General features: G+C 45.5%; 2 protein-coding genes across 13 annotated transcripts; one reads left to right on the top strand and one right to left on the bottom strand.

The window, feature by feature from the left end:
- Positions 1-22: 22 nt before the first annotated feature.
- Positions 23-5,726, bottom strand: NABP2 (nucleic acid binding protein 2). Of its 5 annotated transcripts, none has more exons than XM_036917543.2 (7): positions 5,555-5,726; positions 3,617-3,718; positions 3,047-3,185; positions 2,862-2,933; positions 2,622-2,703; positions 2,469-2,532; positions 23-541 (listed from the first exon to the last, which is right to left on the bottom strand). In XM_036917543.2, coding segments are annotated over exons 1-7 (660 nt in total). In that variant the 5' UTR covers positions 5,556-5,726; the 3' UTR covers positions 23-341. The 5 variants fall into 5 exon arrangements, with proteins under 5 accessions (XP_036773438.1, XP_057363741.1, XP_036773440.1 ...); XM_057507758.1 differs by having other exon boundaries at positions 5,448-5,716; XM_036917545.2 differs by having other exon boundaries at positions 5,105-5,686.
- Positions 5,727-5,840: 114 nt separating this feature from the next.
- RNF41 (ring finger protein 41) lies at positions 5,841-25,611 on the top strand. 8 transcript variants are annotated; one of them, XM_057507756.1, is made up of 8 exons: positions 5,842-6,031; positions 7,164-7,270; positions 8,493-8,677; positions 18,709-18,821; positions 21,856-22,127; positions 22,779-22,914; positions 23,396-23,499; positions 24,308-25,611. In XM_057507756.1, the coding sequence occupies exons 4-8, from the start codon at positions 18,732-18,734 to the stop codon at positions 24,657-24,659; spliced, it is 954 nt and encodes a 317-aa protein (XP_057363739.1). In that variant the 5' UTR covers positions 5,842-6,031; positions 7,164-7,270; positions 8,493-8,677; positions 18,709-18,731; the 3' UTR covers positions 24,660-25,611. The 8 variants fall into 8 exon arrangements, with proteins under 8 accessions (XP_036773430.1, XP_057363739.1, XP_057363738.1 ...); XM_057507755.1 differs by lacking the exon at positions 7,164-7,270 and adding an exon at positions 7,295-7,428; XM_057507754.1 differs by lacking the exon at positions 7,164-7,270 and adding an exon at positions 7,295-7,418.
- Positions 25,612-27,803: the final 2,192 nt, after the last annotated feature.

A 27,803-nucleotide genomic window follows, 5' to 3' on the forward strand; every position in this document is an offset into this window, starting at 1 on the left:
CAGAAAGCAAAGGAGTCCAGTACAGAGTGGTAACATTTATTAGGAAGAAGGGCTTCAACGAGACTTCCACATCACACACTCAAGAAACAGACTGTAACTGTAGTTTCTAAAGAAGAAGGCAGGCAGGCAGAGGGCCTGGAATCCCAGGGGACCAGCAGCTTCAGCTGGACAAAATGGGGAGTATGGGCTTAGGGTGGGTAAGGCCACTGCTTGCCACCCTCCAGTGAAGTTTAGTGGCTGCTCACCCCCTCAAAAGCCAGCAGCCAACACAGTACAAGGCTGTGCTCCCTAGCAGACACCTGGGGCTACAGTCGGTGGCTGGAGGGAGGAAGCATGCTTTGCTATCTCTTGCTGCTCCTCCGGGTTTCTTTGCCGTTACTGACAGGGTTGCTGGAGGAGCCAGGAGGGCCGGCAGGTGTGTGGTTGGGCTGGCTTCGGGTAATGCGGGTGCTGGGAGTGTGTGGGGGTGTATGTGTGGGGTGTGGACCGCCACCAGGACCTGGCGGGGCACTCAGTCCATTCCCGTTCTGGCTCTCAGAGGCTGGGTGTGGGAGAAGGGGAAGAAACACAGGAATGAGAACACTGAGGTAGGAGAGAGTGTGTGCCCCAGATCCCCTCCATGCCCCAGGGCGTGGGACGGTCTCCCGAAAACACAACTGCACATTAATGCTGACTGGACCAAGTGTGAAGAGTGTGAATTGTATGAACGGAGCCCCAGAGAAGACCCCACCACCCACTTTGGAATTTGCTACATGAAACCTAGTATATTTTCTCTTTTTTTCACCTCTGTATCACCAGTAGTCAGACCTAAAATTAGCTGTTTAGTTCTCAAGGACCTCTACACAATGCCCCTTTACCAAAACTGATAGTAAAACTGGAGAAGCATGGGAAGGGAAGGGCCTGAAGTTTCTGTGTTAAAATGCCAGAAGTATCTTTTAAAAAAGGGTATGGTGTGTACCACAATGATCATGTTCATTTTGGAAAATGTAAATAAGCAAAAAAATTACTACTCTCACACCCCCAAAGAAATAAACATTTCTGCATATATTTTAAACGTGGGATTGGAGCCAGGTGCACGAGATGACTTCCTTGAGCTCCCATAACCATGCGTATCACTGTCACTGCACTTGTCACAGCCAGTTAGGGTCACCATCTGTACGACCTCCTCCTGCACAGGCTGCAGGTTCCTCAGCATTCCTCATCTACAAGTGTTTGTTAGACGAAGGCACAAGCCTGCCTCTCACATACATAGGGCACTATGAATTCTAGATTTTAGAAGTCACAGGTTAGTGGTTCTCAAACCAAATCCCAGCTGAACTCTGCTGCTCCACCAGACTAAGGTAATGCAGTCAAAATGAAATAATGCCCTTTCCTCAATTTGCAGAAAAAGTTAGGAAGAGTGTATAGAAAGTGTTAAGTTTTTATGCCATACAAGTTTTTTTAAGCCTTTTGTACCTGTTAGCAGATGACAGTGAATAAACATCTGACAAATGAGTATTAGGGCCAAGTGGGCTTAAATATACCTATTTAAAATATTTAAATAAATTGTGGCATTGAGGGGACTTGAAAATACGTAATAGTGATATTTTCAGTTTAAAACCTGGATGCTAATTTTTGTGGCGGAGTTCAATGTTATTTCATGGTGTTTCTAAAACATGCCATGAGCCCTGTGGTTCTGTCACAAACAATTCTGAAAACCCTGGTAAATGGGGAAGCAGACACAAGCTGAGGCAGGGAAGAGGCAGCCTGACACCTAGTGTCACAAGGGGCAACTGGAGGTATGGATAAGAAGCAGGGGAGCCAAACCCCAGGGAGTGGATGGGTCAGCTGAGAGATGACCCTGAAGAAGAGAACAGGAAAAGTCAGGTTCCCAGGGAGAAGGAGATGATGACAGAGATAGCACTGGTGAGTGCTTCTAAGCAAAAGCTGATGATTTACAGCAATTCCCATTTCCTCAAGAGACTAAAAATCAGGGGCTTGAAGTACATGAGATTAAAGACTCATAATTCTGAAGGTCAAGACCTAGAAGCAGGGCCTTGAGTTTTAAGAAGAGTGGGGACACTAAGAGAACTATTTAGTGCTCTAAGGCTATGCAGTGTGGACTCCACATTGAGTCATTAAATCCATATTAGAACTGTGTGATGAACTGAAATGGGCAAGGGGAAAAGGGCAAGGTCCTGCCAGAGGAAAAGCAGAGAGATGAAGAAGTGCACCCTGTATGGAGAAACTGTTCTCATTTTTGCCCCTGAGTGGTGGTGGTAAAAGGGTATCAGAACTCTATCAATGATAGAAACAGTCCCCAAATCTTTTCACCACAGGGACTTGCAAAAGAGCTGGGAGAAGAATTGGGTGGAAGGGGATATAGTAAGAGAAGAAAGATTTGGAAAGGGCTGAGGGCAATGCACCTGTTCAGGCTGGGTAGAGTATAGGAGCTAGGAAGACCAGTGGATGGAAGGGAACAAAACTACCTGGAGAAGCAGCAGGAGGTCCAGTGGTAGGCTGGGGGGTGGTAGGGCTGCTGTCGTTCTGCACCTGAAGGCACAATTACATACTCAGACCTTGCTCTCTCAGATGCTTCTTGGCCTAACCTGCCTTCCCCACATCATGACCCTGGGACTCACCGTCCTGTTAGGTGCCTGCTGGGTGCTGTACTCTGGGTTTGGCTCACTGAAGTTAGGGACCTCAGAATAAACCATACAGAATCTGCAAAGGGAGAAAGTAGCCAGTGCCTCAGACCCATGCTCTGGGCCATGGCTGGAGGACTCAGAAAGGTCCAGGTACAGGACATGGACTGCACATCCTTATGTTGTCTTCTTGCAAACGTCCCCCCTCAGTAACTCAACCCCCAAGATAGCACTTACTCTCCAATCTTTTGAAGATCACCCCCACGGCCAGTGTATAGTGTCAGACAACCTTTGAACACTGAAGCATACCTGTGGGGGCACAAAAAGCAGGATTCAGAGTACTTACAAGAGTTACAGGGACAGTAACCCCACCTTCCCTGACTGTTATAGTCCCTGGATAGCCAGGAGTAAACAGCAGTTACCCTTTGGTGAGCCGGATAATGTCTCCAGGTTGGATCAGGTTGCCCACGTCGTCCCAGACAGAGATATTGATGCTGCCCGTTTTGTCTGCCACTTTGCAGGTCCGAACCTCGTGCCCGTCCTTTGTCTTAGTCACTCGGCCTAGAGGGAACACATAAATGCGGGTGGGGGATATGATCAAATAAATGGTGGTGATGGTGGCCAGCGCAATGAGATCTCGATATCGGTGGCATAAAATATGTACAAACAGGGCAAAACCAATCCCTGGTGCAGGCTGGGGACGGGTTCTATGGTGGCAGGGCGGGTGAGTGGAGGGGCCAGCACCATGGAGAGGGCCCTGAGTGGCAAGAAGTCCACGTGGCGCTGAAGCTGGGATCTGGCAGTTCTATGTACCCAACACTCGAATGCAACTCGCTGGGCTGGGGTCTGGGAGAGACTGGGCGTGAGCAGTGTTTCTTGGGGTGAGCTCTGCCGTCCCGAGAGCAAGTTAAGAACGTACGTGGGATCCTCTCCCTCCTGCCCTGCAACCCTCAGAGCCCATGTAGGGGTCCAACTGCCCTAAGCATAAACACCTGTCTCCAGCACAATGAAGATGAGGTTCAGATTCTTAAGCCCGGGCTTGATATCCTTCACGAAGGTCTCCGTCGTCATGCTGCCCGAGCTTTGGCACCCCACTAGAATAGGGGAGAGGGGAGGGGATGAAGTCTCCACACATGTAGACTTGACTCCTATGCTCCACTTCCCAAGGCCTATCTACCACACTAGGCTGGGATCAGGCAGCCTCAAACCCTCTAACTCTTCTAAAAGGTTAGAAATAAACTTCTCCAGGAGCCTCCAACTTCAAGAACAGAATTTGGGGGTCTCTGGATAGGCTGCTTCGGGGCTGGAAGGCCCCATCCCGGATGCTTTTTCAGTCACAAGCCCCGAAGTCGGAGAGCCGACGGGGACGGGGGTACGCAACCTGGTGCAGGGCCGGGGGATGGAATCTTACTTGCCAAACCTTTCCGAACTCAGCCGGACAACTCGGGACTCGGCCCTTCCCCTCCCCCACGTACAGCCCACCACCCACCCACCCACCTAGTCGGCAAGTCAGCCAGCCAGTGAGCGCCGCCGAGCCGCCCCCAGGGGGAGCCACTGGCCTCGCAGCCGCCGGATGTAGCCCAATGGAACGCCGGAGCACGGACCTTTCCGGAAGTTTCCCCAGCTGGCCCCCTCCGCCAATCAGTATCGCCCCCGCGCGCCCGTCCCCCGCACTGCTCAGCCAATCGGAACCCGAGACTCTGGCGCCATGGCAGGGGCGGACTTCCAGCATTTAAAGGAACCGCGGAGAAGGCTGGCTCCGCAGGGAGGAAGACAAACCACTAGAGGGCACCTCGGGTCCCGAGTTTCCTTTACTTGGCTTGAAGTACTTAAGCTCCAAGATTTTTTTCCCTTCTAGATCTGACACAGTGGGAAAAGAAACAAGGGTTTTGGAATCCGGCGGATAAAGCTTGAAGCCTGGCACTTCGATCTTTTCTCGGCAATATTTTTTTTGGCAATTCTTAAATATATAATTCCATTTTGCGGATGAGTGCCCAGCATACAGGAGGCACGCAGTTTCCTCCTCTCTTCCCACTGTGTCAACTCTCATCTTTATTCCTGATTCAGGTCCTCATTAATGCACTGCCCGGCTCAGTCAGGGTCTCCGGAAAAAGTAGCATTCGCTCCAGACGACAATAGGCAGGCTCACCGCCTTTGGAAGAAATGGAACCCAGGTCACAGAAAACACATTTTCATTAGTTCCTTTCAGTTTGACAGGCACGTGTTTCTAATGCACCGATCTCACTAGATCTCAGGGTTCTCCGAGAGGAATGCAAAGAGGAAACCTGAACTTTTCGTTACCTCTGGGACTTGTTGGTCAACTAAAGGTGGCTAGCTCTGTAATGCTGTGTATAAGCCAATTACATATAAACACTGTTCCTACCATTTGTTTAGTGAGTATCCATAGCAAATACTATTTAATACGAGATAGCCTAAGAGGTCATGGTGTAATACTATGAATTGCTTGATTAATACCTTACCTTTTCCGAGAGCGCTTTAGGCTCCACCTTTACTTTTCTCCGGACTCAGGTTCTCTCCCGCCCACACCCCCAACCACGGTGTTGTATCCTCAGGAAATCAAACCACAACCCGAAATGGGTCATTTTATTTCCCTCCTCTCCCCTTAGGTGTTTCAGGGAATTCTACGGGTGTCTGGAGAGCCAACGTTAAATACCGGAGTGGAGCTAGTAGAGCAGCGTGCAACCCGCTGGATCAAAGCTTTGCGACCAGACACTCCCCCGTTTCCCATCCCGTGGTCGGCTTGTTGACTACAGTAACCACTCGCTTGTCTGTTAGAGGGTTGGGAGGCTCCGGGATGCTGACCACGGCTCTGAAAGTCGGAGAGGGGCCAGGCAGATGGCAGGTCACACCGCACGCCTGTCTCCTCGCGACGATCTCGCACCTCACTGCATCAGCCCGAGGAAACCGACTGCGCTTCAAAGCGGAGCCTCGTCCTCTAAGGGAGTCGGTTCCCACCTCCGGGTCCGACTTTCATGCAGGGAAGGGCGTAGGAAGGAGTTCTTTCTCCCAAAAGGCTCAGTCCTCTCTCGGACGGTGAGTCGTCGGGCTCAGGGCGCAGACGCAGCGAGCCTTCCGCCCCCGGCCGGCCGCGGAAGCCTGGCAGTCCCGCCTGAGTTAAAGAAGGAGGAGCTTGGTGACGAGCTTCCGCTGGGTTGCGTAGCAGCGGTGGGCGGGGCAGATAATCCGTCTCACAAGGCGACAAGTGGTCGGAACCTTCTTGCTACTTCTTCCCCTTCCCTTTCCCCTCCCAGGAAAGGCCGGGATTCGGCACCCGGGCGCTCCCGTGGTCGCTGCCGCTTCTTCTCCAGCCGGGCCAGGGTCCGGAGAGTCCGACCGCGTCCAGGGCGGTTCGTACTGCGCCTGCGCGGGCTCCCACCTAAAAGAGGGTGTGAGAGGGGAAAGGGACGACGTCTCAGGGGGATTGGGCGGGGATCGAGGTCCCGGAGGTCTGGAAGAGCGGTGGAAGGAAAGGTGAAAGATGGAGGGAGGGAGCAGCAGTAAGGAGGAGTCGGGAGGTGAGAAAGGAGTGCTGGAGGGTGGGTTGTTGGGGAGGTCCATTGAAGTAGGGGAGCTGTAGTGCGAGGGAGGGCCTGGGCCGGCTGGAGGACAGGAAAGAAGGGACCTGGGGGAACAAGGTGCTGTTTAAACGGGCAAGGATGGACGGGCTGGTGGGGAGGAAGGGAGAGTCTGGGGGCCAGCTTGGGCAGGGGCGGCGGAACCTGAACCCCCGCCCTCGAAGCGCCATAGCTTGGCTCCTTTCCCATGCCTTGTCTTTGGCAGCCTTGTCTTCCTCCTCCATTCCTCCCCTCCTCCCCCTCCCCCTCCCACCCCTCCTTGAGGGAATCTCATATTCCCTACATCCTTGCCCTGGGTTTGCAGCTAGACGCTCTTTGCACGTTTCACACACCGGAAGGCTTTCCCTAACCCAGGATGCAGGGGTAATTGAAGAGTGGGGAAGAGGAGGGCTGGAGAGGGAGCTGAAAGCTAGGAGGGGTGAGAGCGTTTTCCCTGAGGGACTGACAGACATCTTCTCTATTCAGAAACTGTCTTCATTCTGCCTAATAGAAAATGTGGCTGCTTAATGAGACCCTCGAGCCACTGTTCTTGGATACTGGGCTGCAATAGTGATAGTCTAACTCTTCCTATACAGGTGTTTTTAGAGTCTGACAACAGGGCAAGAAGCTGGCTGATAGGGTTGCCAGCTGATAATTCCCCCCAGTAGGAGTGGGGTAAACTAGTGTTAGGGAATCTGAGTGATGCAATAATGTTAACCACCCTGTGTGTCCAGCTGACTTTGTGGCTAGGCCTGGTTTCCAGTAATTGAAAAGAAGGAACAAGCTTTTTTCAAGCATTTTTCTCATAGGCTCTCAGTACTCTAAATTTATGTGCGTTCTCTTTCTACAAATACCTTACCTGAGAATAGCAGTATTCAGTATGCTTTCACATTTATTATGTCATTCGGTTTTTCAGGACAACATATAAAGGAGGTAAAACAGGTGTATTTTCCTTACTTGACAGGTGAAGAAATTGAAAACTACAGAAGGATTACATGGCTTGTTAAAATCATATAGTTGGCAGAGTTGGGGCCAGAGCCTAAGTCTCCTGACTCCCGGTCCTCCTCTCAGGTGAAAAATCCTGTTTTGTTCTAGCCAAAGGAACATTAGAGAAGAGCTGGTTTTCCCAGCATGAGCAACCATTTGCTTCCTGATTCTGGCATTCATCACTAGAAGACAGCGTAGCCAACAGCACTCGTTCCTGGAAGCATTTCTTGAGGTACACACAGGTGCATATGCCAGGCTCTTGGGAAGTAGGGTGTTGTCAAAATGGAAGAATTATATCTCCTTTGTATTTTGGGTGGAGGAGAAACCTGTAAACCCCATCTCCCCCCACACAAGTCACAGGAGAAGTGTGTCTGGCATTGCACCTTTATTCCTCTGATTAGTTAAAAAATACCACACTAAATGTGTTGTGGCCAATGAGCATGCATACCAGATTCACATAATGAGGTGGCTGTATTTTAAGTATAAAAATCATCAGTCATTTCCTTCCTAACACAGCCTTTAATCTGTTGACAGTCATGATGGGACCCTGAGGAAAGGAGGGTGAATAGCTGCTGTGGTTCTGTGGTAGTGTTAAATAGATCTCTCAGCACCTTTCATCTAAAGCCTTGTCTCCTTTACTTGGTTCCATCCTCTCAGTAATAAGAGCCTGCTTAGCCTAGTCATATTGCTACCTCTAGTCTTACCAGTTGCCCACTCTGGAGTAATGTTCTAATTCACTCTTTTCGTTTTCTTTTTTAAAAGCCTGATCCTTTCAGGAATATTTCCTGACTTGGGAATTAGAATTGCACCTCTACCAACATTCTTGAGTATCTTCTTATTAAATAGTATTTTCCAGTTGGAGGATAGGACCAGAATTCTTTTTACATGAAGTAATTTATGTAACAGCATTTTGGAAACATTAAAGCACCATACTGTGCATGGAAGGTACCATGGGTCTTTACATTATATAGCCACAGACTTGGAATCATTGACATTACTTGGAGTTGTGTGCGGTGAATAAAAATCTTTTCTGTGTCAAACAGCTGCTCTTCTCTACCTTTCTTCTTGTTCTTTTCTCCACGCGCCCCCACCCCCCAGCTGTATTTGAATCTCCTGGGCCATGTGTGTGACTCCTTAGTCAATGATACTGCTCCTTAGAGGGCAGTCCTATGTGCCTAGCCCTAAAACCTGGAGTCCTTAATTGTCTCATCCTCAACTGACCTCCCCATCCAAGTCTGTCTGGTCTCACTGCTAAGTGAAGGTAGTTCCCCTGATACACGGTTTTCTTCTTTGTTCCTATTAATAGAGTGCTCCGGATTGTGACATCACATCCATCCTCTTGGCAATGGAGCTTGTCAATAGGAAGGAAGACTCAGTCGGAGAATAGCCAACAAGATGGGTTCTTTGGAGCATCTCCTGAGTGGCACTGGGTAGAGGCATCAGGGGGTCGGAACCTTATGAACAGGGAACCTGCCCCCCAACACTTGGAAGGTAAAGAGCCTTGATTCAGAATATCATTCCAGGCTTCAACCCTCTTAGCCAATCTGGGTTCCTTCCACTCTTGAAAACCTGATTCTTAAAACTCTTTTCTACATAAATCTTTCTGTGATTAACTCACATCAGTCTGTCCTTCTTTGCATATATATTTTTAAAATTTTTTATTAAGGTACGATTGATAAACACTCTTATGAAGGTTTCACATGAAAAAACAATGTGGTTACTACAGTTACCCATATTATCAAGTTCCCACCCATACCCTAATGCAGTCACTGTCCATCAGTGCAGCAAGATGCCACAGATTCACTATGTGCCTTCTCTGTGATACACTGTTCTATCCATGATTCCCCATACCATGTGTATTAAACATAATACCCCTCAATCCCCTTCTCCCTCCCTCCCCACCCACCCTCCCCTTTGGTAACCACTAGTTCATTCTTGAGTCTCTGAGTCTGCTGCCATTCTGTTCCTTTAGTTTTGCTTCATTGTTATATTCCACAAATGAGGGAAATCATTTCACACTTGTCTTTCTCGGCCTGGCTTATTTCACTGAGCATGTCCTCCAGCTCCATCCATGTAGTTGCAAATGGTAGGATCTATTTCTTATGGCTGAATAGTATTCCATTGTATATATGTACCACATCTTCTTTATCCATTCATCTACAGATGGACACTTAGGTTGCTTCCGTATCTTGGCTATTGTAAATAATTCTGTGATAAACATAGGGGTACATATGTCTTTTTGAATCTGAGAAGTATTCTTTGGGTAAATTCCAAGAAGTGGGATTCCTCAGTCAAATGGTATTTCCATCTTTAGTTTTTTGAGGAACCTCCATATTGCTTTCCATAATGGTTGAACTAGCTTACATTCCCACCACCAGTATAGGAGGGTTCCCCTTTCTTCGCATCCTCGCCAGCATTTGTTCTAAGTCTTTTCCATGCTGGCCATCCTTACTGGTGTGAGGTGATATCTCATTGTGGTTTTAATTTGCATTTCTCTGATCATTAGTGATGTGGAGCATCTTTTCATGTGTCTGTTGGCTGTCTGAATTTCTTCTTTGGAGAACTGTCTCTTCATATCCTCTGCCCATTGTTAATAGGGTTATTTGCTTTTTGGGTGTTGATGCGTGTAAGTAAGTTCCTTATATATTTTGGATGTTAACCCTTGTCGGATATGTCATTTACAAATATATTCCCCCATACTGTAGGATGCCTTTTTTGTTCTGTTGATTGTGTCCTTTGCCGTACAGAACCTTTTTAGTTTGATGTAATCTCATGTGTTCATTTTTGCTTTCATTTCCCTTGCTCAAGGAGATGCTTTCAGGAAGAAGTTGCTCATGTTTATATACAGGAGATATTTGCCTATGTTGTCTTCTACGAGTTTTATAGTTTTACGACTTACAAGATTTCATTGTTAGTGTATAGGAATGCCACAGATTTCTGTGTATTAATTTTGTATCCTGCAAGTCTTTAATCCATTTTGAGTTTACTTTTGTGTATGGGGTTAAACAATAATCCAGTTTCATTCTCTTGCATGTAGCTGTCCAGTTTTGCCAATACCAGCTGTTGAAGAGACTGTCATTTCCCCATTGTATGTCCATGGCTCCTTTATTGTATATTAATTGACCATATATGGTTGGGTTTATATCAGGGCTCTCTAGTCTGTTCCATTGGTCTATGGGTCTGTTCTTGTGCCAGTACCAAACTGTCTTGATTACTGTGACTTTGTAGTAGAGCTTGAAGTTGGGGGGCATAATTCCCCCTGCTTTATTCTTCCTCCTCAGGATTGCTTTGGCTATTCAGGATCTTTTGTGGTTCCATATGAATTTTAGGACGATTGTCTCTAGTTCTTTGAAGAATGCTGTTGGTATTTTGGTAGGAATTGCATTGAACCTATAGATTGCTTTAGGCAGGATGGCCATTTTGACAATTCTTCCTATCCATGAGCATGGATGTGTTTCCATTTATTGGCATCTTCTTTAATTTCTCTCATGAATGTCTTGTAGTTTTCAGAGTATAGGTCTTTCACTTCCTTGGTTAGGTTTATTCTTAGGTATTTTATTCTTTTTGATGCAATTGTGAATGGGATTGTTTTCCTGATTTCTCTCTCTGCTAGTTCATTGTTAGTGTATAGGAATGCCACAGATTTCTGTGTTTAATTTTGTATCCTGCAACTTGGCTGAATTCAGATAATAGATCTAGTAGTTTTGGAGTGGATTCTTCAGGGTTTTTTATGTACAATATCATGTCATCTGCAAACAGGGATAGTTTAACTTCTTCCTTGCCAATCTGGATGCCTTTCATTTCTTTGTGTTGCCTGATTGCCGTGGCTAGGACCTCCAGTACTATGTTGAATAGAAGTGGGGAAAGTGGACATCCTTGTCTTGTTCCCAATCTTAAAGGAAAAGCTTTCAGCTTCTTGCTGTTAAGTATAATGTTTGCTGTGGGTTTGTCATATATGGCCTTTATTATGTTTAGGTACTTGCCCTCTATACCCATTTTGTTGAGAGTTTTTATCATGAATGGATGTTGAATTTTGTCAAATGCTTTTTCTGCATCTTTGGAGATGATTATGTGGTTTTTGTCCTTCTTTTTGTTGATGTGGTGGATGATGATGATGGATTTTCGAATGTTGTAGCATCCTTGCATCCCTGGAATAAATCCTAGTTGATCATGATGAATGATCTTTTTGATGTGTTTTTGAATTCTGTTTGCTAATATTTTGTTGAGTATTTTTTCATCTATGTTCATCAGGGATATTGGTCTGTAATTTTCTGCTTTTGTGGTGTCTTTGCCTGGTTCTGGTATTAGAGTGATGCTGGCCTCATAGAATGAGTTTGGAAGTATTCCCTCCTCTTCTATTTTTTGGAAAACTTTAACATGATGGATATTAAGTCTTCACTAAATGTTTGATAAAATTCAGTGGTGAAGACATCTGGTCTAGGAGTTTTGTTCTTAGGTAGGTTTTTGATTACCAGTTCAATTTCAGTGCTGGCAATTGGTCTGTTGAGATTTTCTGTTTCTTCCTTGGTCAACCTTGGAAGGTTGTATTTTTCTAGAAAGTTGTCCATTTCTTCTAGGTTATCCAGTTTGTTAGCATATAATTTTTCATGGTATTCTGTAATAATTATTTGTATTTCTGTGGTGTCCATAGTGATTTTTCCTTTCTCATTTCTGATTCTGTTTATGTGAGTAGACTCTCTTTTTTTCTTGATAAGTCTGGCCAGGGGTTTATCTATTTTGTTTATTTTCTCTAAGAACCAACTCTTGATTCTTTCTATTGTTTTATTCTTCTCGATTTTATTTATTTCTCCTCTAACCTTTATTATGTCCCTCCTTTTACTGACTTTGGGCCTCATTTGTTCTTCTTTTTCTAGTTTCATTAATTGTGAGTTTAGACTGCTTATATGGGATTGTTCTTCTTTCTTGAGGTAGGCCTGTATTGCAGTATACTTTCCTCTTAGCATGTCCTTGGCTGTGTCCCACAGATTTTGCAGTTTTGAATTATTGTTGTCAGTTGTCCCCATATATTGCTTGATCTCTGTTTTTATTTGGTCATTGATCCATTGGTTATTTAGGAGCATGTTGTGAAGCCTCCATGTGTTTATAGGATTTTTGTTTTCTTTGCATAGTTTATTTCTACTATCATACCTTTGTGATCTGAGAAACTGGTTGGTAGAATTTCAATCTTTTTGAGTTTACTGATGCCCTTTTTGTGGCCTAGTATATGATGTATTCTTGAAAATGTTCCATGTGCACTTGAGAAGAATGTGTATCCTGTTGCTTTTGGATGGAGTGTTCTGTAGATGTCTGTTAGGTCCATCTGTTCTAATACATTGTTCAGTGCCTCTGTTTATTTATTTTATGTCTGGGTGATCTGTTGTTTGGAGTGAGTGGTGTGTTGAAGTCTCCAAAAATGAATGCATTGCATTCTATTTCCCCTTTTAATTCTGTTAGTATTTGTTTCACATATGTAGGTGATCCTGTGTTGGTTGCATAGATATTTATGATAGTTATATCCTCTTGTTGGACTGACCCTTTTATCATTATGTAAAGTCCTTCTTTGTCTCTTGTTACTTTTTTGTTTTGAAGTCTATTTTGTCTGATACAAGTACTGCAAGTCCTGCTTTTTTCTCCCTATTAGTTGCATGAAATATCTTTTTCCATCCCTTTACTTTCAGTCTGTATATGTCTTTGAGTTTAAAGTGAGTCTCTTGTAGGTAGCATATGGATGGGTCTTGTTTTTTTATCCATTCAGTGACTCTACACCTTTTGATTGGTGCATTCAGACCATTTACATTCAGGGTGATTATCAATAGGTATGTAGTTATTGCACATGCAGGCTTTAGATTCGTGGTTACCAAAATTTAACTCACTTCATATGCTATTACAAACGCAACGTGAAGGTTCTTTTTTTTTTCCTCCTCCATTCTTTATATGTTAGGTATCATATTCTATAGTCTTTGTGTGTCCCTTGATTGACTTTGGTGGTAGTTGATTTGATTTTGCATCTGCTTAGTAATTAATTGTTTTCCTCTGCTGTCTTTTTATTTCCCCTGGTGACATCTATTTAGCCTTAGCAATACTTCTATATATAGCAGTCCCTCCAAAATGCACTGTAGAGGGGGTTTGTGGGAGGTAAATTCTCTCAGCTTTTGCTTATCTGAAAATTGTTTGATACCTCCTTCAAATTTAAATGATAACCTTACTGGGTAGAGTATTCTTGGTCCGAGGCCCTTCTGCTTCATTGCATTAAATATATCATGCCACTCCCTTCTGGCCTGTAAGGTTTCTGTTGAGAAATCTGATGATAGCCTGACAGGTTTTCCTTTGTATGTGATCTTTTTTGTCTCTCTAGCTGATTTTAAAAGTCTGTCTTTGTTCTTGATCTTTGTCATTTTAATTATTATATGTCTTGATGTTGTCTTCCTTAAGTCCCTTGTGTTGGGAGATCTGTACACCTCCATGGCTCGAGAGACTATCTCCATCCCCAGATTGGGGGAGTTTTCAGCATTTACCTCCTCAATGACACTTTCTATCCCTTTTTCTCCCTCTTCTTTTTCTGGTACCCCTATAATGCAGATATTGTTCCAGTTGGATTGGTCACACAGTTCTCTCAATATTCTTTCATTCTTAGAGATCCTTTTTTCTCTTTATGTCTCAGCTTCTTTGTTTTCCTCTTCTCTAATTTCTATTCCATTTACCGTCTCTTCTACTTTATCTAATCTGCTTTTAAATCCCTCCATTGTATGTTTCATTTCAGATATGGAATTTCTTAATGATTGAATCTCCGTCTTAAATTTGTTCCTGAGTTCTTGAATATTTTTCCGTACTTCCATGAGCATGTTTATGATTTTTATTTTAAACTCTCTTTCAGGAAGATTGGTGAGTTCCGTTTCATTTGGCCCTTTTTCTGGGGTTTGTGAGATTTTGGTCTGAATTGTGTTCTTTTGACATTTCATATTTCTGTGTGGTGCCCTCTATTGCCCAGAAGCTCCAGTCTCTGGAGCTGCTCAGCCCCTAGAGTGAGGTTGGGGGTTGTAAAGGAGCGGAGCTGATGCCTGGCGGGAGGAAAGGTCTGTTTCCTGACTCCTGTCTGGCCTGCCTCTCTCCTGTATCAGAGCCAGTGGACTGAGTACACAGGTGTAAAGCTATGTGCCTCTCTAGTTATTGTAGGTGGGGCCTCCCTCTGGCTGGCCTGATGCCAGTGCAGTGACTGCCGGTTTGTGAGGCGGTGCTGTCAGGCCAGAAGGAAGGCTAGGCAGGCTGCATGTCACAGTGGGGTGCCTTGGAGCCGAGTAGCTAGGCAGGGGAATGGAGCACCTGAAGCTCCCCAAAGTTCCCAATCTGCTGGGTAGAGCGTGCCCAGACGATCTTGTCCCCCTGTCCCTTCTCCTGCACAGCCAGCTCCATGCAAACTCCACCCCTTCAGCAGCCTTCTCGCTGCTAGGAAGGCTCTTAGACTGCCTGCCTTTCCTCTGACACAGAGCAGCCAGGTGTGGATCACATCCTCCACAAACGGCCGCAATCTGTCTCTCAAACACTGCGCTTGTCCCAGCTTCCCATCCTCCATAGCACCACACAATGTAGGTTTCTGCTCGCAAAGCAGACCTCCAGGGCCAGGTGTTCAGCAGTCCCAAACTTCTACCCCCTCCCCACTCTGTTTCTCTTCCTCCTACTGGTGAGCTGGGGTGGGGGAAGGGCTTGGGTCCCCCCAGATCAAGGCTTTTGTACGTTACCCTGTTTTGTGAGGTCTGCTCTGTTTGTGAGGTCTGTGTGCAGTCTGGTGCGGCCTTTCCTGTTGCTGTTTTAGGGTTAGTTGTATTAACTACATTTTCACATTATCTGTGGTTTTGGTAGGAGTTCTCTGTCTCACCTCTCACACCACCATCTTGAATCAAGTCCCGTAGTTTTTTTTTTAAGGTATCATTGATATACAATCTTATGAAGGTTTCACATGAGCGACATTGTGGTTAAAACATTCACCCCTATTATCAAATCCCCACACACATCCCATTTCAGTCACTGTCCATCAGCATAGTAAGATGCCACAGAGTCACTACTTGTCATCTTTGTACTACACTGTTTTCCCCGTGACTTCCCCCACACTATGTGTGCCAATCATAATGCCCCTCAATACCCTTCTCCCTCCCTCCCCACCCACCTTCCCCCACTCCTTCCCTTTGGGAACTGCTAGTCCCTTCTTGGAGTCTGTGAGTCTGCTGCTGCTTCATTGTTATACTCCACAGATGAGGGAAATCATTTGGTACTTGCCTGTCTCTGCCTGGTTTATTTCACTGGGCATAATACCCTCTAGCTCCATCCATGTTGTTGCAAATGGTAGGATCTGATTTCTTCTTATGGCTGAAAAATATTCCATTGTGTATATGTACCACATCTTCTTTATCCATTCATCTACTGATGGACACTTAGGTTGCTTCCATATCTTGGCTATTGTAAATAGTGCAGCGATAAACATAGGGGTGCATCTGTCTTTTTGAATCTGGGATATTGTTTTCTTTGGGTAAATTCCTAGGAGTGGAATTCCCAGGTCAAATGGTATGTCTATTTTTAGTTTTTTGAGGAACCTCCATATTGCTTTACACAATGGTTGAACTAATTTACATTCCCACCAACAGTGTAGGAGGGTTCCCCTTTCTCTGTATCCTTGCCAGCATTCAACTGGCCTATAATCTTAAAAAAAATGTCAAGGTTGTGAAAGACAAAGATTTAGTAACTTTTTCAGATTAAAGGGAGTTTAAACAAGCTTGACAATTCAGTGCAACATGTACTCTTGCATGTTCTTTTGCGAAAGGAGATTATTGGGACAAGTGGCAAAATTGGAAAGAGATTTGGAAATAATAGAACTATGTCAATGCTGATTTCCTGATTTCCATAATTTTACTATTGCTATGTAAGAGAATAGTCTTAGGAAATACACAGTGAATTTATATAGGTATAAAGGCATCAAGTCTTCAGTTTACTCTTAAAGAGGTTGAAAGTTTTTATCTGTTCATGTATACATAGAGAGAAGTTATATAATAAATATGGTAAAATGTTAACATTTAGGGAATCTGGTTGATGGGTATATGGGGTCTTTGTATTATTCTTAAGACTTTTTCTGTAAGCCTGAAATTGTCAAATAAAAATTAAAACCTATAAATATATATCAACAAAAGAAATCCTTCAGGTCCTCCCATAGCTTTCAGGTTAATTCTAACTGTAGTTCGGTGCCCTAGCACCTTCAGCAGTTGGCTCCTTCCCTGCTCTCTGTGCTTATCTAACAGCGCATCTCTACACAGAACTGCAGCTGACTTCTTCCTTTGATTCCTGCTAGTTTATCTGCTCTAGAAGACCCAGGCCCTGCTCTATGACACTAACTTCTCATTTTTTAAACCAGTGGTTCTTAATTGGGGGCAGTTTTGTCCCCCAGGGGATACTTGCCAAAGTCTGGAGACATTTTTGGTTGTTACAACTGGACGAATACTAACTTCAAGTGGGTAGAGGCCAGGGATGCTACTAAACATTGTACAGTGCACAGTATGTACCCTACGACAAAGAATTTTGTAGCCCAAGATGACTATAGTGCTGAGCTTGTTGCTGTAAACAGATCTTGAGTGCCTTGTCAGGGAAGTCTTTCCAGTCATCCCCAGTCTGATTTAGAGCCCATCTTCTGTGTTGCTCCAGTACTTTCTGCTTATCTCCTGTCCCTCATGACATACAGACTAGGTTTCCTTAGGCTTTATTGATGGATGAATGGCTATTATTGAATGGTTGATATTGAATATTAAATGTAGATTTTTTTCAGTGAGGTTTTAGGCTAAATTTAACCAGATTTTAGGATGAAAGAAAAAAACATTGCCCTTTATTTCTCCTTCCCTCCCCAGTCTTTGGATGCTAGTATGCAGCAGCATCACAGCATATTAGTGTTCCTATATAAATCGAGTAAAGAAAGATAAGTGGTTCCAAAGGGAGCCTTGTGATATCTTGTATCCATTAGCTTTGTGTATTAATCAGCACTTTTCTCAGTTGAAAGAGACAAAGGCTGAGCTGAAACCAGCCTAAGCATGGTAGCAAATTTACTGACTCACATCGCTGATGTTCAGAAGGTGTTTGTGGCACCAGAGGTGACTAAATCTGAGGCCTCAGACAGTCTCATCTGAGTCTCATCTCTCAGCTCTGCCCTCATTATGGGCTCCTTTCTGTAGGTTGGCTGCCTCATTAGTGGCAGAGGTGGTCACCAGGCCCTTGGGTTATACATCCTAGCAGTTGTGCAGCCCTAGGGAAGAGCTGCCCTTGAGAGCTCCAGTAGAAGTCCCAGGCTTACTGTCATCATCCTGAGGTGGGCTGCATGTCCACTAGGAACCAGGGTGATTCCTAAAGAAAAACTGGTACTGTTGACAGAAAATAGAATGTTAGGTAGCCAGCAATAGTAAATATCCACTATACCCTAGTGCTGGGAAGCTCCCAGTTAAAGCAACATTTATTTTATTTTATTTTTATTTTTATTTTTTATTTATTTTGGTTACATTAATGTATAATTACATGAGCAACATTATGGTTACTAGACTCCCTCTATTATTAAGTCCCTACCACATACCCTGTTACAGTCACTGTCCCTCAGCGTAGTGAGATGCTATAGAATCACCACTTGTCTTCTCTGTGTTATACTGCCTTCCCCATGTCCCCCTCACCGCTACATTATGCATGCTAATTATAATGCCCCTTTTACCCCTTATCTCTCCCTTCCCACCCATCCTCCCCAGTTCCTTTCCCTTTGGTAACTGTTAGTCCATTCTTGGGTTCTGTGAGTCTGCTGCTGTTTTGTTCCTTCAGTTTTTGCTTTGTTCTTATACTCCACAGATGAGTGAAATCATCTGATACTTGTCTTTCTCCGCCTGGCTTATTTCACTAAGCATAATACCCTCTAGATTCCTCCAAATTGTTGCAAATGGTAGGTGGTAGGATTTGTTTTCTTCTTATGGCTGAATAATATACCATTGTGTATCTTATCTTTTTTATCCATTATAATATACCATGTGTACCATATCTTTTTTATCCATTCATCTACTGATGGACACTTAGGGTGTTTCCATTTCTTGGCTATTGTAAATTAAAGCAACATTTAAACACACCATTTTAGGGATTTGTAAGGAACTGTGTGTGTCCCTCCCAACACCCAGTTCATTCTTGTTTGCCATGTTCATGACACCTGGTCCTGGACAACTGCTCAAAAACTCATTTCAGCCTGGGTTAGGTCCCCACATCTCTTGCGCTCATGGTGCCCTGTGCCTATTCTATCAAGGCATTGATCACTTCCTATTTTAAATGTATGTTTATGGAATGCTTTTCTCATCAGAATTAAGTTTCTTGAGTCAACTTTTCTTCCTTGATGACTGGCACATAGTAAACTCTCAATAAATAATTGTTGGATAAATGAACAGATCTGGGCAGTGAGTTCATGTTGGTACATATTTGCAGGCCTCTTCTGAATTGGCCTCTTTTTTCTCTGTTGTCCCTCCCAGGACCTGGGTTTCAGTGATGAGACATGGGGTATGATGTAACCCGTTTCCAGGGGGATGTTGATGAGGACCTTATCTGTCCTATTTGCAGTGGAGTCTTGGAGGAACCAGTCCAGGTGAGTCAGTCTGATGACAGGTTTCATGGGGCAGTAGATAGCAGTGGAGTTCATAGGAAATACTCATAGGTGATGGGGCCAATGGGGAAGTCACTGGGTTCTGGCTCTGTATCTCTCCTCACCTCACCATCCCTAGCCAAACAGAGGTTTGGTGCAGAGGTAGCTAAAGAGGAATAGAGCTTTCCAGAGTCTGTCTAGAGGTGGATGCCACAAATCTTGTGCTTCATATTTTCTTCTGAGGTCATTCTGAGATTTTCCTGCCTAACAGGTCAGCTGTTTCTGTCTGCTGATACTAGCTCAGGGGCTTCCTTTCCTCTTAAGGGGCTCTGACTAGGTTCCATCTTCCTACCCATGGTGGAGCTCCTGGACTCTCCTGATAAGTTCTCCCTGCATTTTGATGATGTAGTGTTTCAGGTAATCAGCCAGTCTCCCTTCAGGTCTCTTCTGCCTGCCTACTGTTTAACAGGTGGGAAGTGGAGAACTATATTTACTGACCCATTTTCTTCCTGGGATTTATTGGAAAAACACATTTTTGATGTGGCTGTGTATCCTTCATTTTGATATGAAAGCTGCCCCCTTCAATAGGTCATTTCTCTACCAACTTGGCCAGACCAGCGTCAGTTGTATCTTCCTGGGTACGTGGAAGTATGAGAAGCTCATGTTTAACAGGCAAGTAAAATGCGTGAGAGGAATTCTGAAGAGTTGTGCACACAGGACATCTTCCTGCAAGGCCCTTATTACCCACACTCTATAAATACCAGTTGATCCTCTGCCACTCCTGACTAGTTAGAGATAACCCCATTTTCAAGCCAGGACATACTAGTCAGTGAGGTCTCATGGCCCTTGCTTCACTTGCCTCTTATACAACTCCCAGGAGCTCTCCTCGATCGTTGAGTAGTCCAGTTGGTAATTAAAAATTTCAACCACCCAGAGGGGCTCAGATGCCTGAGCTAAATGGGAATCAACTGCGTTCCAGTGGCAGCTAGTCCTGGGCCCAGCTGCTGTATAGGCCTGCGCAGCCCACTGCCGTGAGCAGATTACTAGGTACGGAATAAGCCATCCTGGAGTCGTCAACAGGCCATGGGGTGTGTCTGTTCCTTCCCCACCTTGGCAGGGCCTTCTCCATTTCTGGCACTATCATTTGAAGTGAGTCACATGGAGGAGAAGTCATTGGCTTCTAAGAGACTGTCTTAAATCAGAAGCCATCCCCTCAACTCTAGGATTTACCTTCTGAGGAGCAGACCAGGCAATCTCATGGTGCCAGGTTACCAGACACATTTCTAAGAAGGCCCCTTGCTAGGGGTACTGATTTCTCTATATCATAACTTATTTATTTTTTGAATATGTAATAAATTCATGTAGTTCAGAAATCAAAACAGTATAGAAAGATACACAGTGTGCAATCTTTTCTTCCATCCTTATCTCCCAGTCTACTTAATCCCCCCCAGAGATAACTATCTTTATTGGTTTATTTGGTATATTCTTCCAGTATGTATGTGAGCAGATAAACTCTGGATGAATATATATATATATATATATTCCCCCCCCCCACTTTTTTTACACAGGACATAGGACATTCTGTATATTTCTGTAGGGGTGGCAGATTTAGGATGGTCATAAAAGAGGTAGTAACGATTGGGCTGAGATCTGAATGACAAGGGGCCATTCATGCTAGGATTTAGAGGAAGAACATTTCAGGCAAAGGAGAGCAGCAAAAACAAAGGTCCTGAGGCAGGAATGTGGTATGAGGTAAGGAGAGGTCAGAGGCATGGGCCAGATCATCAGTATCTTACAGGTCCTGCGTAGGAGTTTGGATTTATGTTAAGTACAATGGGAAGCCATTGTAAAGTTTTCAGAAGGAGAATGATATGAGCTAGTTTGCATTTTTAAATGTTTACTCTGGCTGCTGAATGTAGATGAATTATAAAGGAGTGTGGTTGAAATAGACCAGTTAGAAAACATATTCAATAGTACAGGTAAGAGATGATAACTTAAACTGGGTTAGTGGTAGTATAGATGGGGAAAGTTGGACAAACTTAAGATTTTTAAAAATACTTAAATATGCCTTTGAAAAAGAAAAATCTGCTGCAGTTGGATTAGTGATATTGAGAATACCTTTTTCCCTTAGAGAACCTGCTGTGTTTCAGTCTTTGGTGTCTTTGAGATGTCCAAGGCACAAATTGCCCTTTTTTATCTTAAGCACCTAGTGGAATATTTGGGACTCCAGTCATTCATTTATTCATCAACATTGACTAAGTACCTCCTATGTTTGTCCCATGCTGGAGGCTGGGCTAGTGTCTCCATAGCAGCCTGGAAGTCCTCTCGCTTTGAGGGATTAACTTTAGAGGTTATCTGAGTTATCAAGGAAGTGACTTCACAAAACCAATCAATAAGATCAGAAATACAATGCCTCTGAAACGGAAAAGGTGAATCTGCGACAAACCAGCTTTGTTTTGCAGGTTGGCCTGGCCCTTGGGATTCTTACATCAACCCTCAGAAAATAAGAACTTTGGCCCACAAAGGGAGAACTCTTCACCCCACCCCAAGAGCTCCAGGCTTTTTTGTTTTGTTTTGCTTTCTTATGTTGAACTTTTTGCCAGTAAATTTCTGGCCCCTTCCTCTCTACTTATCCTTCAAGACCTGTATCAAATTCTGTCCTCTCCATAAATCCCTGCCCTGACTGACCAGCCTGGAAAGGTCACTCCCTCCCCTGGACTTCTTTGGTAGTTCAGTTGGCAATTAAAAATTGACTACCTTACATCACCTCTCCTACTGTCCTGGGATATTGTTTGTATCTCTTATTGTTATATAACTTTTTACTTGTTTGTCTTATGTCACAAGCCATTTGGAATGGAGCACAGGAAGGTTTCTGAGCTGACCCTGCAGCACGTTGCCCATAGTGCATCTGGCTGTGGCCATGGCCCCAGGGCCTCTGGTCCTGGCAGCTGCTCAAAGACCAGATTGGCTTTGTGGAGCTGGATCTGGGCTGTCAGCACCTGCTCATCTCTTGCGCCCTCACCTGTTCTCCCTCTAGGCGCCTCATTGTGAGCACGCTTTCTGCAATGCCTGCATCACCCAGTGGTTCTCTCAGCAGCAGACGTGCCCAGTGGACCGGAGCGTTGTGACGGTCGCCCACTTGCGCCCAGTGCCTCGGATCATGCGGAACATGTTGTCCAAGCTGCAGATCGCATGCGACAACGCTGTGTTTGGCTGCAGTGCTGTTGTCCGGCTTGACAACCTCATGTCTCACCTCAGTGACTGTGAGCACAACCCAAAACGGCCTGTGACCTGTGAACAGGGCTGCGGGTGAGATTCCTTCCCATCCTGCCCCCACGTGGATGAGGGCTTCCTTCTCACACCCCTGTTTCTGGACCACTAGCTGAGGAACCTCCTGTGCATGTAGGCAAGGAGTGCTCTTGGCCTCCCTGGCCCCCAGCCCCAGGATCTCGACTGTGTGCTTCTTTCCAACTGTGGTCCTTTTGCTCTCACTTTATGAATGACAGGACACTGCAGTCCAGCAACTGGTGGTAACACTAAAGGCTGTTTTCATTTATTCTTTCCTTTTAGTCCAGTGCTATTTTCTCATTATCAGGTTGTTCTAATTTCCAGCCTTCTCATATTTCCTTTAGCCCTATTTTTTTCTCTTGGAGTGTGAAATATTTGATTAAAAGCTGATGGCTAGAGCTATGAATCTAGGGCTGCTCAGAAGGAATGAGTGCATAGGCAGAGCCTGTAGGAGGATAGGTGAGTTTTGTCACAGATAAAAGCAGGAGAGAAGCCCAGAGAAAGCCAAGAGGGATGGGGGACTGGGGAAGAGGAAGTGACAGGAATAAACAAGAGGGAGGCCTGAGTGTTAGAATCTAATGAATGTTAGAAATTTGGGGTAGGAAAAAGGCCCTCAGCCATTTTCTGTGTTTGCCCCCCTGTCCCATTGAATGCTCACATTCTGGGCAGCAGCCTGGAGATGCCCAAAGATGAGCTACCAAACCACAACTGCGTGAAGCACCTGCGCTCGGTGGTGCGGCAGCAGCAGACGCGTGTTGCAGAGCTGGAAAGGACATCTGCCGAGCACAAGCACCAGCTGGCGGAGCAGGTAGGAGCGTGGGGTGGAAGGCCTGCCTCCTGCAAGTGACTGCAAGCCTGCATTAGCACATGGGTCTGTGCCGGTAGCTGAGAGCCTGGGGGTGGGGATCCTCTGCCTGTCACTTAGTAGGGAACCAGATTGGAGCCCTTCTCTGCCCATCGTCCCATCACTGTCATTCGTTCACCCAGCGTTTATCAGCTGCCCTCTCTATGAAGGCACTTTGCTAGGCCCTGGGGGCACAGTTGTGAATGGGATACCCCTGTCTTCATGAAGCTGGCAGTCCAGTGATCCTCTCAGTTGCCCTCATTCTAAGGTCAGCCTTTGTCTTTCATCTGATGATGTGTGAATCTAGGGCTGTGAATCTAGGGCTGCTCAGAAGGAATGAGTGCATAGGCAGAGCCTGTAAGAGTATAGGTGAACTTTGTCACAGATAAAAGCAGGGGATGGGGGGCTCCGTAACCACCATCCCTCGTTCTCCTTCCTTCAACAGAAGCGAGACATTCAGCTACTAAAGGCATACATGCGTGCAATCCGCAGTGTCAACCCCAACCTTCAGAACCTGGAGGAGACAATTGAATACAACGAGATCCTAGAGTGAGTGTCTCTCCAGATGTGGCTCTGGAGTCACTCACTCCACATTCTGGCATGGAGCTCCGCAGGGAGGAGGAGCAGGGGGGTGGCAGAAAGAGGAGCCGCTGCCTTTCAGATGTGGGGATGGGGGTTAGGCAGACGAGAAGAGGGCAACGTCAGCCCCAATATAGGATCTTGTTCTCTTGGGTGCATGGAAGGGAAAGCTTACCCAAGGGTGAAGTTTATCCAGAATTAGGTGGGTACCCACATATCCAAAGCCCTGTGTTTAAGGCTATAGCATGCTAGGAGAGTAAAAAGAAATCGAAGATTGTGTGCCTGTCTTCAAGTAACTTGCTATCCAGAGAAGAAGAGAGAGAGTGCTGATCTAGGAAAGGGAATAAAATACAGCATGGACAAACTAAGTCTAAAATCCCTTTCCATTTGGAAGTCCTACACAGTTCATAGACTAAACCGTGTGAATCAATATACATAGTGTGAATGGTGCTGTGTGGGACATAGTATAGAGAACAGGTGCCTCATTCAGTAAACATTGCTGAGCGCTTACTACCTGCCAGGCACTGTATGTGCTAAGTTTGGATTTTTTAAGAAAAATAACAAGGACTCTACACTTGTGGAGTTGAATCTGGTGAGTAGCACTTGGGGACTCAGAGGGGACCAACTAGGGAAAGATTCAGAGTTCCTGCACCAATGATGGAAGGAAAGAAAGAAAAATAGGGCTGAGCTGAGTACACAGCGGGTGGTCATTCTTGTTAGGAGAAAAGGCCAATGCAGAGGAAGGGGATGGGCTGGAGTGACCACCTCTCCCCCCTAGGTGGGTGAGCTCCCTGCAGCCAGCAAGAGTGACTCGCTGGGGAGGTATGATCTCGACCCCAGATGCTGTGCTCCAGGCTGTGATCAAGCGCTCCCTGGTAGAGAGTGGCTGCCCTGCCTCCATTGTCAACGAGCTCATTGAGAACGCCCACGAGCGCAGCTGGCCCCAGGGCCTGGCCACACTGGAGACAAGACAGATGAACCGGCGCTACTATGAGAACTACGTGGCCAAGCGCATCCCTGGCAAGCAGGCTGTGGTCGTGATGGCCTGTGAGAACCAGCATATGGGTGATGACATGGTGCAGGAGCCAGGACTTGTCATGATATTTGCGCATGGCGTGGAAGAGATATAAGAGATCTCGACAGGCTACCAGGAAGAGATGGAAAGCAGAAAATCCTCTCACTCCAGCAGCTGAGTCCTTTCCACTGTTCTAACACCGTGGCTTACACTTGAGCCACACCTCCCTGCTCTTCTGGCACCGAAGGGCCCTGGGCCACCTTGCTCAGCCTTTCAGGTGGGAGGCCCAGATTTCTTCCTCTTGCCTAATTTCTTCCCCTGTCTGTAAATTTTCAGTGTGGTTGGGAAAGTCCCCACCTCCATATCTATCCTGTCTAGGGTCCCTGGTTCCAGATATTTTCAGAAAGCACAAATATATCCAATTTCTCTAGAGGATCAGGGTGGAGTGAGGGATCTCTAATCATTGCCCCCTCCAAAACCAGGGAATCGTGCACACAGGCCTAATGACGGCAAACAGCATTTAGAGAGCAGCTCTGGAAAGCAGCCATCCTGAAGAAATGGTAAGGGTGGAACCAAAACACTAGAAATAAATAATGAGGCCAGTAACTGGCTATCAGTGACAGCCCTTAGGAGATCGGACTTCTGTGCCAAGCAGTGCCATCCTGGCAGCCTGAAAGGTGTGGGCTCCCACAGGGGCTGCAGGTGTGACACCAAGAGTTTCCAGATGACTCTTCCTACACTTCCTCATAATTACGGAATGACAGGAAAGGGGGTACAGGTTAGTCTGTTGGGGTGGATATGCTCAGCAAGAAGCAGCCCTCCGGCTTTTGCTGAAATTGGGTAGGCCCTGCCTCTGGCCTGGGCCATAATTCACCCATAGACCCCTCTCCCGCCCTGGGATTATAACTAGTTATTTTGATGATTTCCTTTGGCCATTGTTGTTTATTTTTATTTCTCTCCCTCTTTCCCACTTTTTTTTTTTTTTTTTTTACGATTGGCCTGGTTATGGCTACCCTACTTTTCTAGCCCACCCACATTGTTGACAATTTAATTTATTTCTTTTTTTTTTTAAGAAAGGAAAAAAAAATTAACAAAACTTAAAACATTCTTTGTTCCTATTGTGGGGATCCTGGGTAGGGTGGGATGGGGATGGAATCTGTTTTATATTTTTCCTTTTCAGCACAGCCTTTGGCTTTAATATGGAAAGGATCAAGGGAGTCCTTGGCTGAGCTTATGATGTCTGCCTCAGACCCCTGAACCCCATCTGGGATGAGGAGCACCCCTGTCCCAGTGATGGTTATGACAGCCCAGCATTGATGCAGTGCCCTCTGGAGAACTCTGCTCCCAGCCCTTCCAGGGTCTCATTGTAGAAGTCTGCATGTAGAGTATTAATTTAGAAGACATCCCCCCATTCCCCACCGTAGTTTCCTTGGAGATACATAGCTGGGCTTTCAGCTTCACCAGGCAAGGTGGGATAGAATTATGCCTCTGGATCTCTGAGTAAAGGCTGTGCTCTGTCTTCCCCGTGCATAGGCCTTCAGCTCCATTTCAGGCCAAGCCAGCACATTCCTCCTTCCCTAAGGTGACTAGTAGAGTTAGAGTGGGGGAGGGATGGTGGGTGTCATTATTTTAATATGCAGGTGGGAGTGAGGTTGAAAAGAGATGGCCATAGAATAGCTTCTCCTTTTGGAATTTTTTCCCAGGCCAACTTGCTGTCGGTCTGGGAGACTGGGTCATGGCCCCACTGGGATTGGAGTGGAGGGATACAACTTGAAGGGAGTGGGGAACAGTCATGGCCAGCTCCAGGACATTGTGCTCAGGAATTTGAAAACGCTGCTATACTTAGTCTGGTTACATTTATTCCACTCCCTTCTGCCCCTACCTGCCTTACCAAGGCCCATATGCTCCTGTCGTCAACCTCAGATGGAGCCAGGAAGCTCAGTTCAGGCTTTACCCCCTTTGCACTAGTGTCTCTGCAGGTTGCTGGTGGTTACATGTGCTGTTCAGTGGTGTTTGCTGCACTAATAAACCTTTTACTCAACTCTTAAGTTCTTACTCAACATCACTCCTCTCGTTGTGAAGGTCTCTCCTCTGCTTTGGCCTTTCTCTCGCCTTAAGTCCCCTCACTTCCTTGCTTTGTGACCTATGCTCATCTTAGAATTATCTAAGATAATAATAATTGTAGGAAGATGTCTGTCCATCTTCTTGGTCCTGTGCACCCTCCTGTCTCCTCTGTGGTGGCCAACACTTTCTCTCCAGTGATATGAGTTACATTCTTTCCAGGGTTCCTTTGCCCCAAATTCCACATCTTTCCTATGTGCTCTGGGACTTGGGGACACTTCCGAGAGAAGATGTGTATGCACCTTTTTCCCTTGTCCCACAAGCACCTTTGCTTTATGGTCTGGGATCCAATCGCAGGTAGGGATGCACCTACCCCCCAGCATCACCTAACCAAGAAAGCATACATGAGGACAGAAACCTAGAATCACTGTGGATGTAAAGTGGTCGTCAAGTCTTGATAAATTCTTTCCTAGGCATTTGCCACCTTCTCCCTGTCATGAGAAAAAGAAAATCTTTCCTCCATAGTATACTGTAAACTTGTTGAGTACATGTCATGCACCTAATGTAAACCTAATAGTGCCCTGCATACTCCAGTCGGGCTAAAGGGCAAGGGCAAAAGGGCCCTCCTGTGCCCACTGAGTCTACTGCACTTTCATACATGCAAAGTCTGATTATAAAATACTGATGAACACATCACAATATAGAGCATAAGAGGCAATATATGTATTCCCAACTAGTAGTGCCTTTTTTCTTTCCCCTGGAGCACCTTTAAAATTTCAGAACCTGCTGCTCATTCTTTAGAATGTCAGGAATGGTGCCAAATCTTTTTAGGGTAGGTTTGGTTTCTAGAAACAACATTCATTGAATGTCTATTCTGTAAGGAACTCACTAGGGTGGGGACGGGGGGTGGTTCCTGTAGCAAAGTGGCACATAACCTTCAAAGAACTTGCTCTCCCTAATGGAGATGAGCATGTAGGAAGACATAACAAAGTGGCAAGTGGGCCTGTAGACCCTTTGTGAACAAAGGAAAGATAAAGCATCTGATGCTGACGAGAACCAGGACAGACTTCTTCAGGAGAAGGGGCATTTGTTCTAGGTCAGCGATTGGCAAACTACAGCCTGCATCATCTGCCTGCTTTGGTAAAAAGTTATTGGTTATTGGAATACAGCCATTCCCGTTTGTTTATATATTGTCTGT

This window comes from Manis pentadactyla, chromosome 9, assembly GCF_030020395.1.
Source record: "Manis pentadactyla isolate mManPen7 chromosome 9, mManPen7.hap1, whole genome shotgun sequence".
NCBI classification, from domain to species: domain Eukaryota; kingdom Metazoa; phylum Chordata; class Mammalia; order Pholidota; family Manidae; genus Manis; species Manis pentadactyla.

What these genes read in the sequence shown, in the direction of transcription:
- NABP2 (XM_036917543.2), bottom strand. An exon ending in CTTCATTGTGCTGGAGACAG is followed by an intron (nt 3,186 to 3,616) that starts GTGTTTATGCTT and finishes TGTTCCCTCTAG; the next exon opens with GCCGAGTGACTAAGACAAAG. An exon ending in AGCAGGCACCTAACAGGACG is followed by an intron (nt 2,533 to 2,621) that starts GTGAGTCCCAGG and finishes TTGTGCCTTCAG; the next exon opens with GTGCAGAACGACAGCAGCCC.
- RNF41 (XM_036917535.2), top strand. Translation starts at nt 18,732, where the DNA reads ATGGGGTATGATGTAACCCGTTTCCAGGGGGATGTTGATGAGGACCTT. An exon ending in AGCACCAGCTGGCGGAGCAG is followed by an intron (nt 22,915 to 23,395) that starts GTAGGAGCGTGG and finishes TTCCTTCAACAG; the next exon opens with AAGCGAGACATTCAGCTACT. An exon ending in GAATACAACGAGATCCTAGA is followed by an intron (nt 23,500 to 24,307) that starts GTGAGTGTCTCT and finishes TCTCCCCCCTAG; the next exon opens with GTGGGTGAGCTCCCTGCAGC.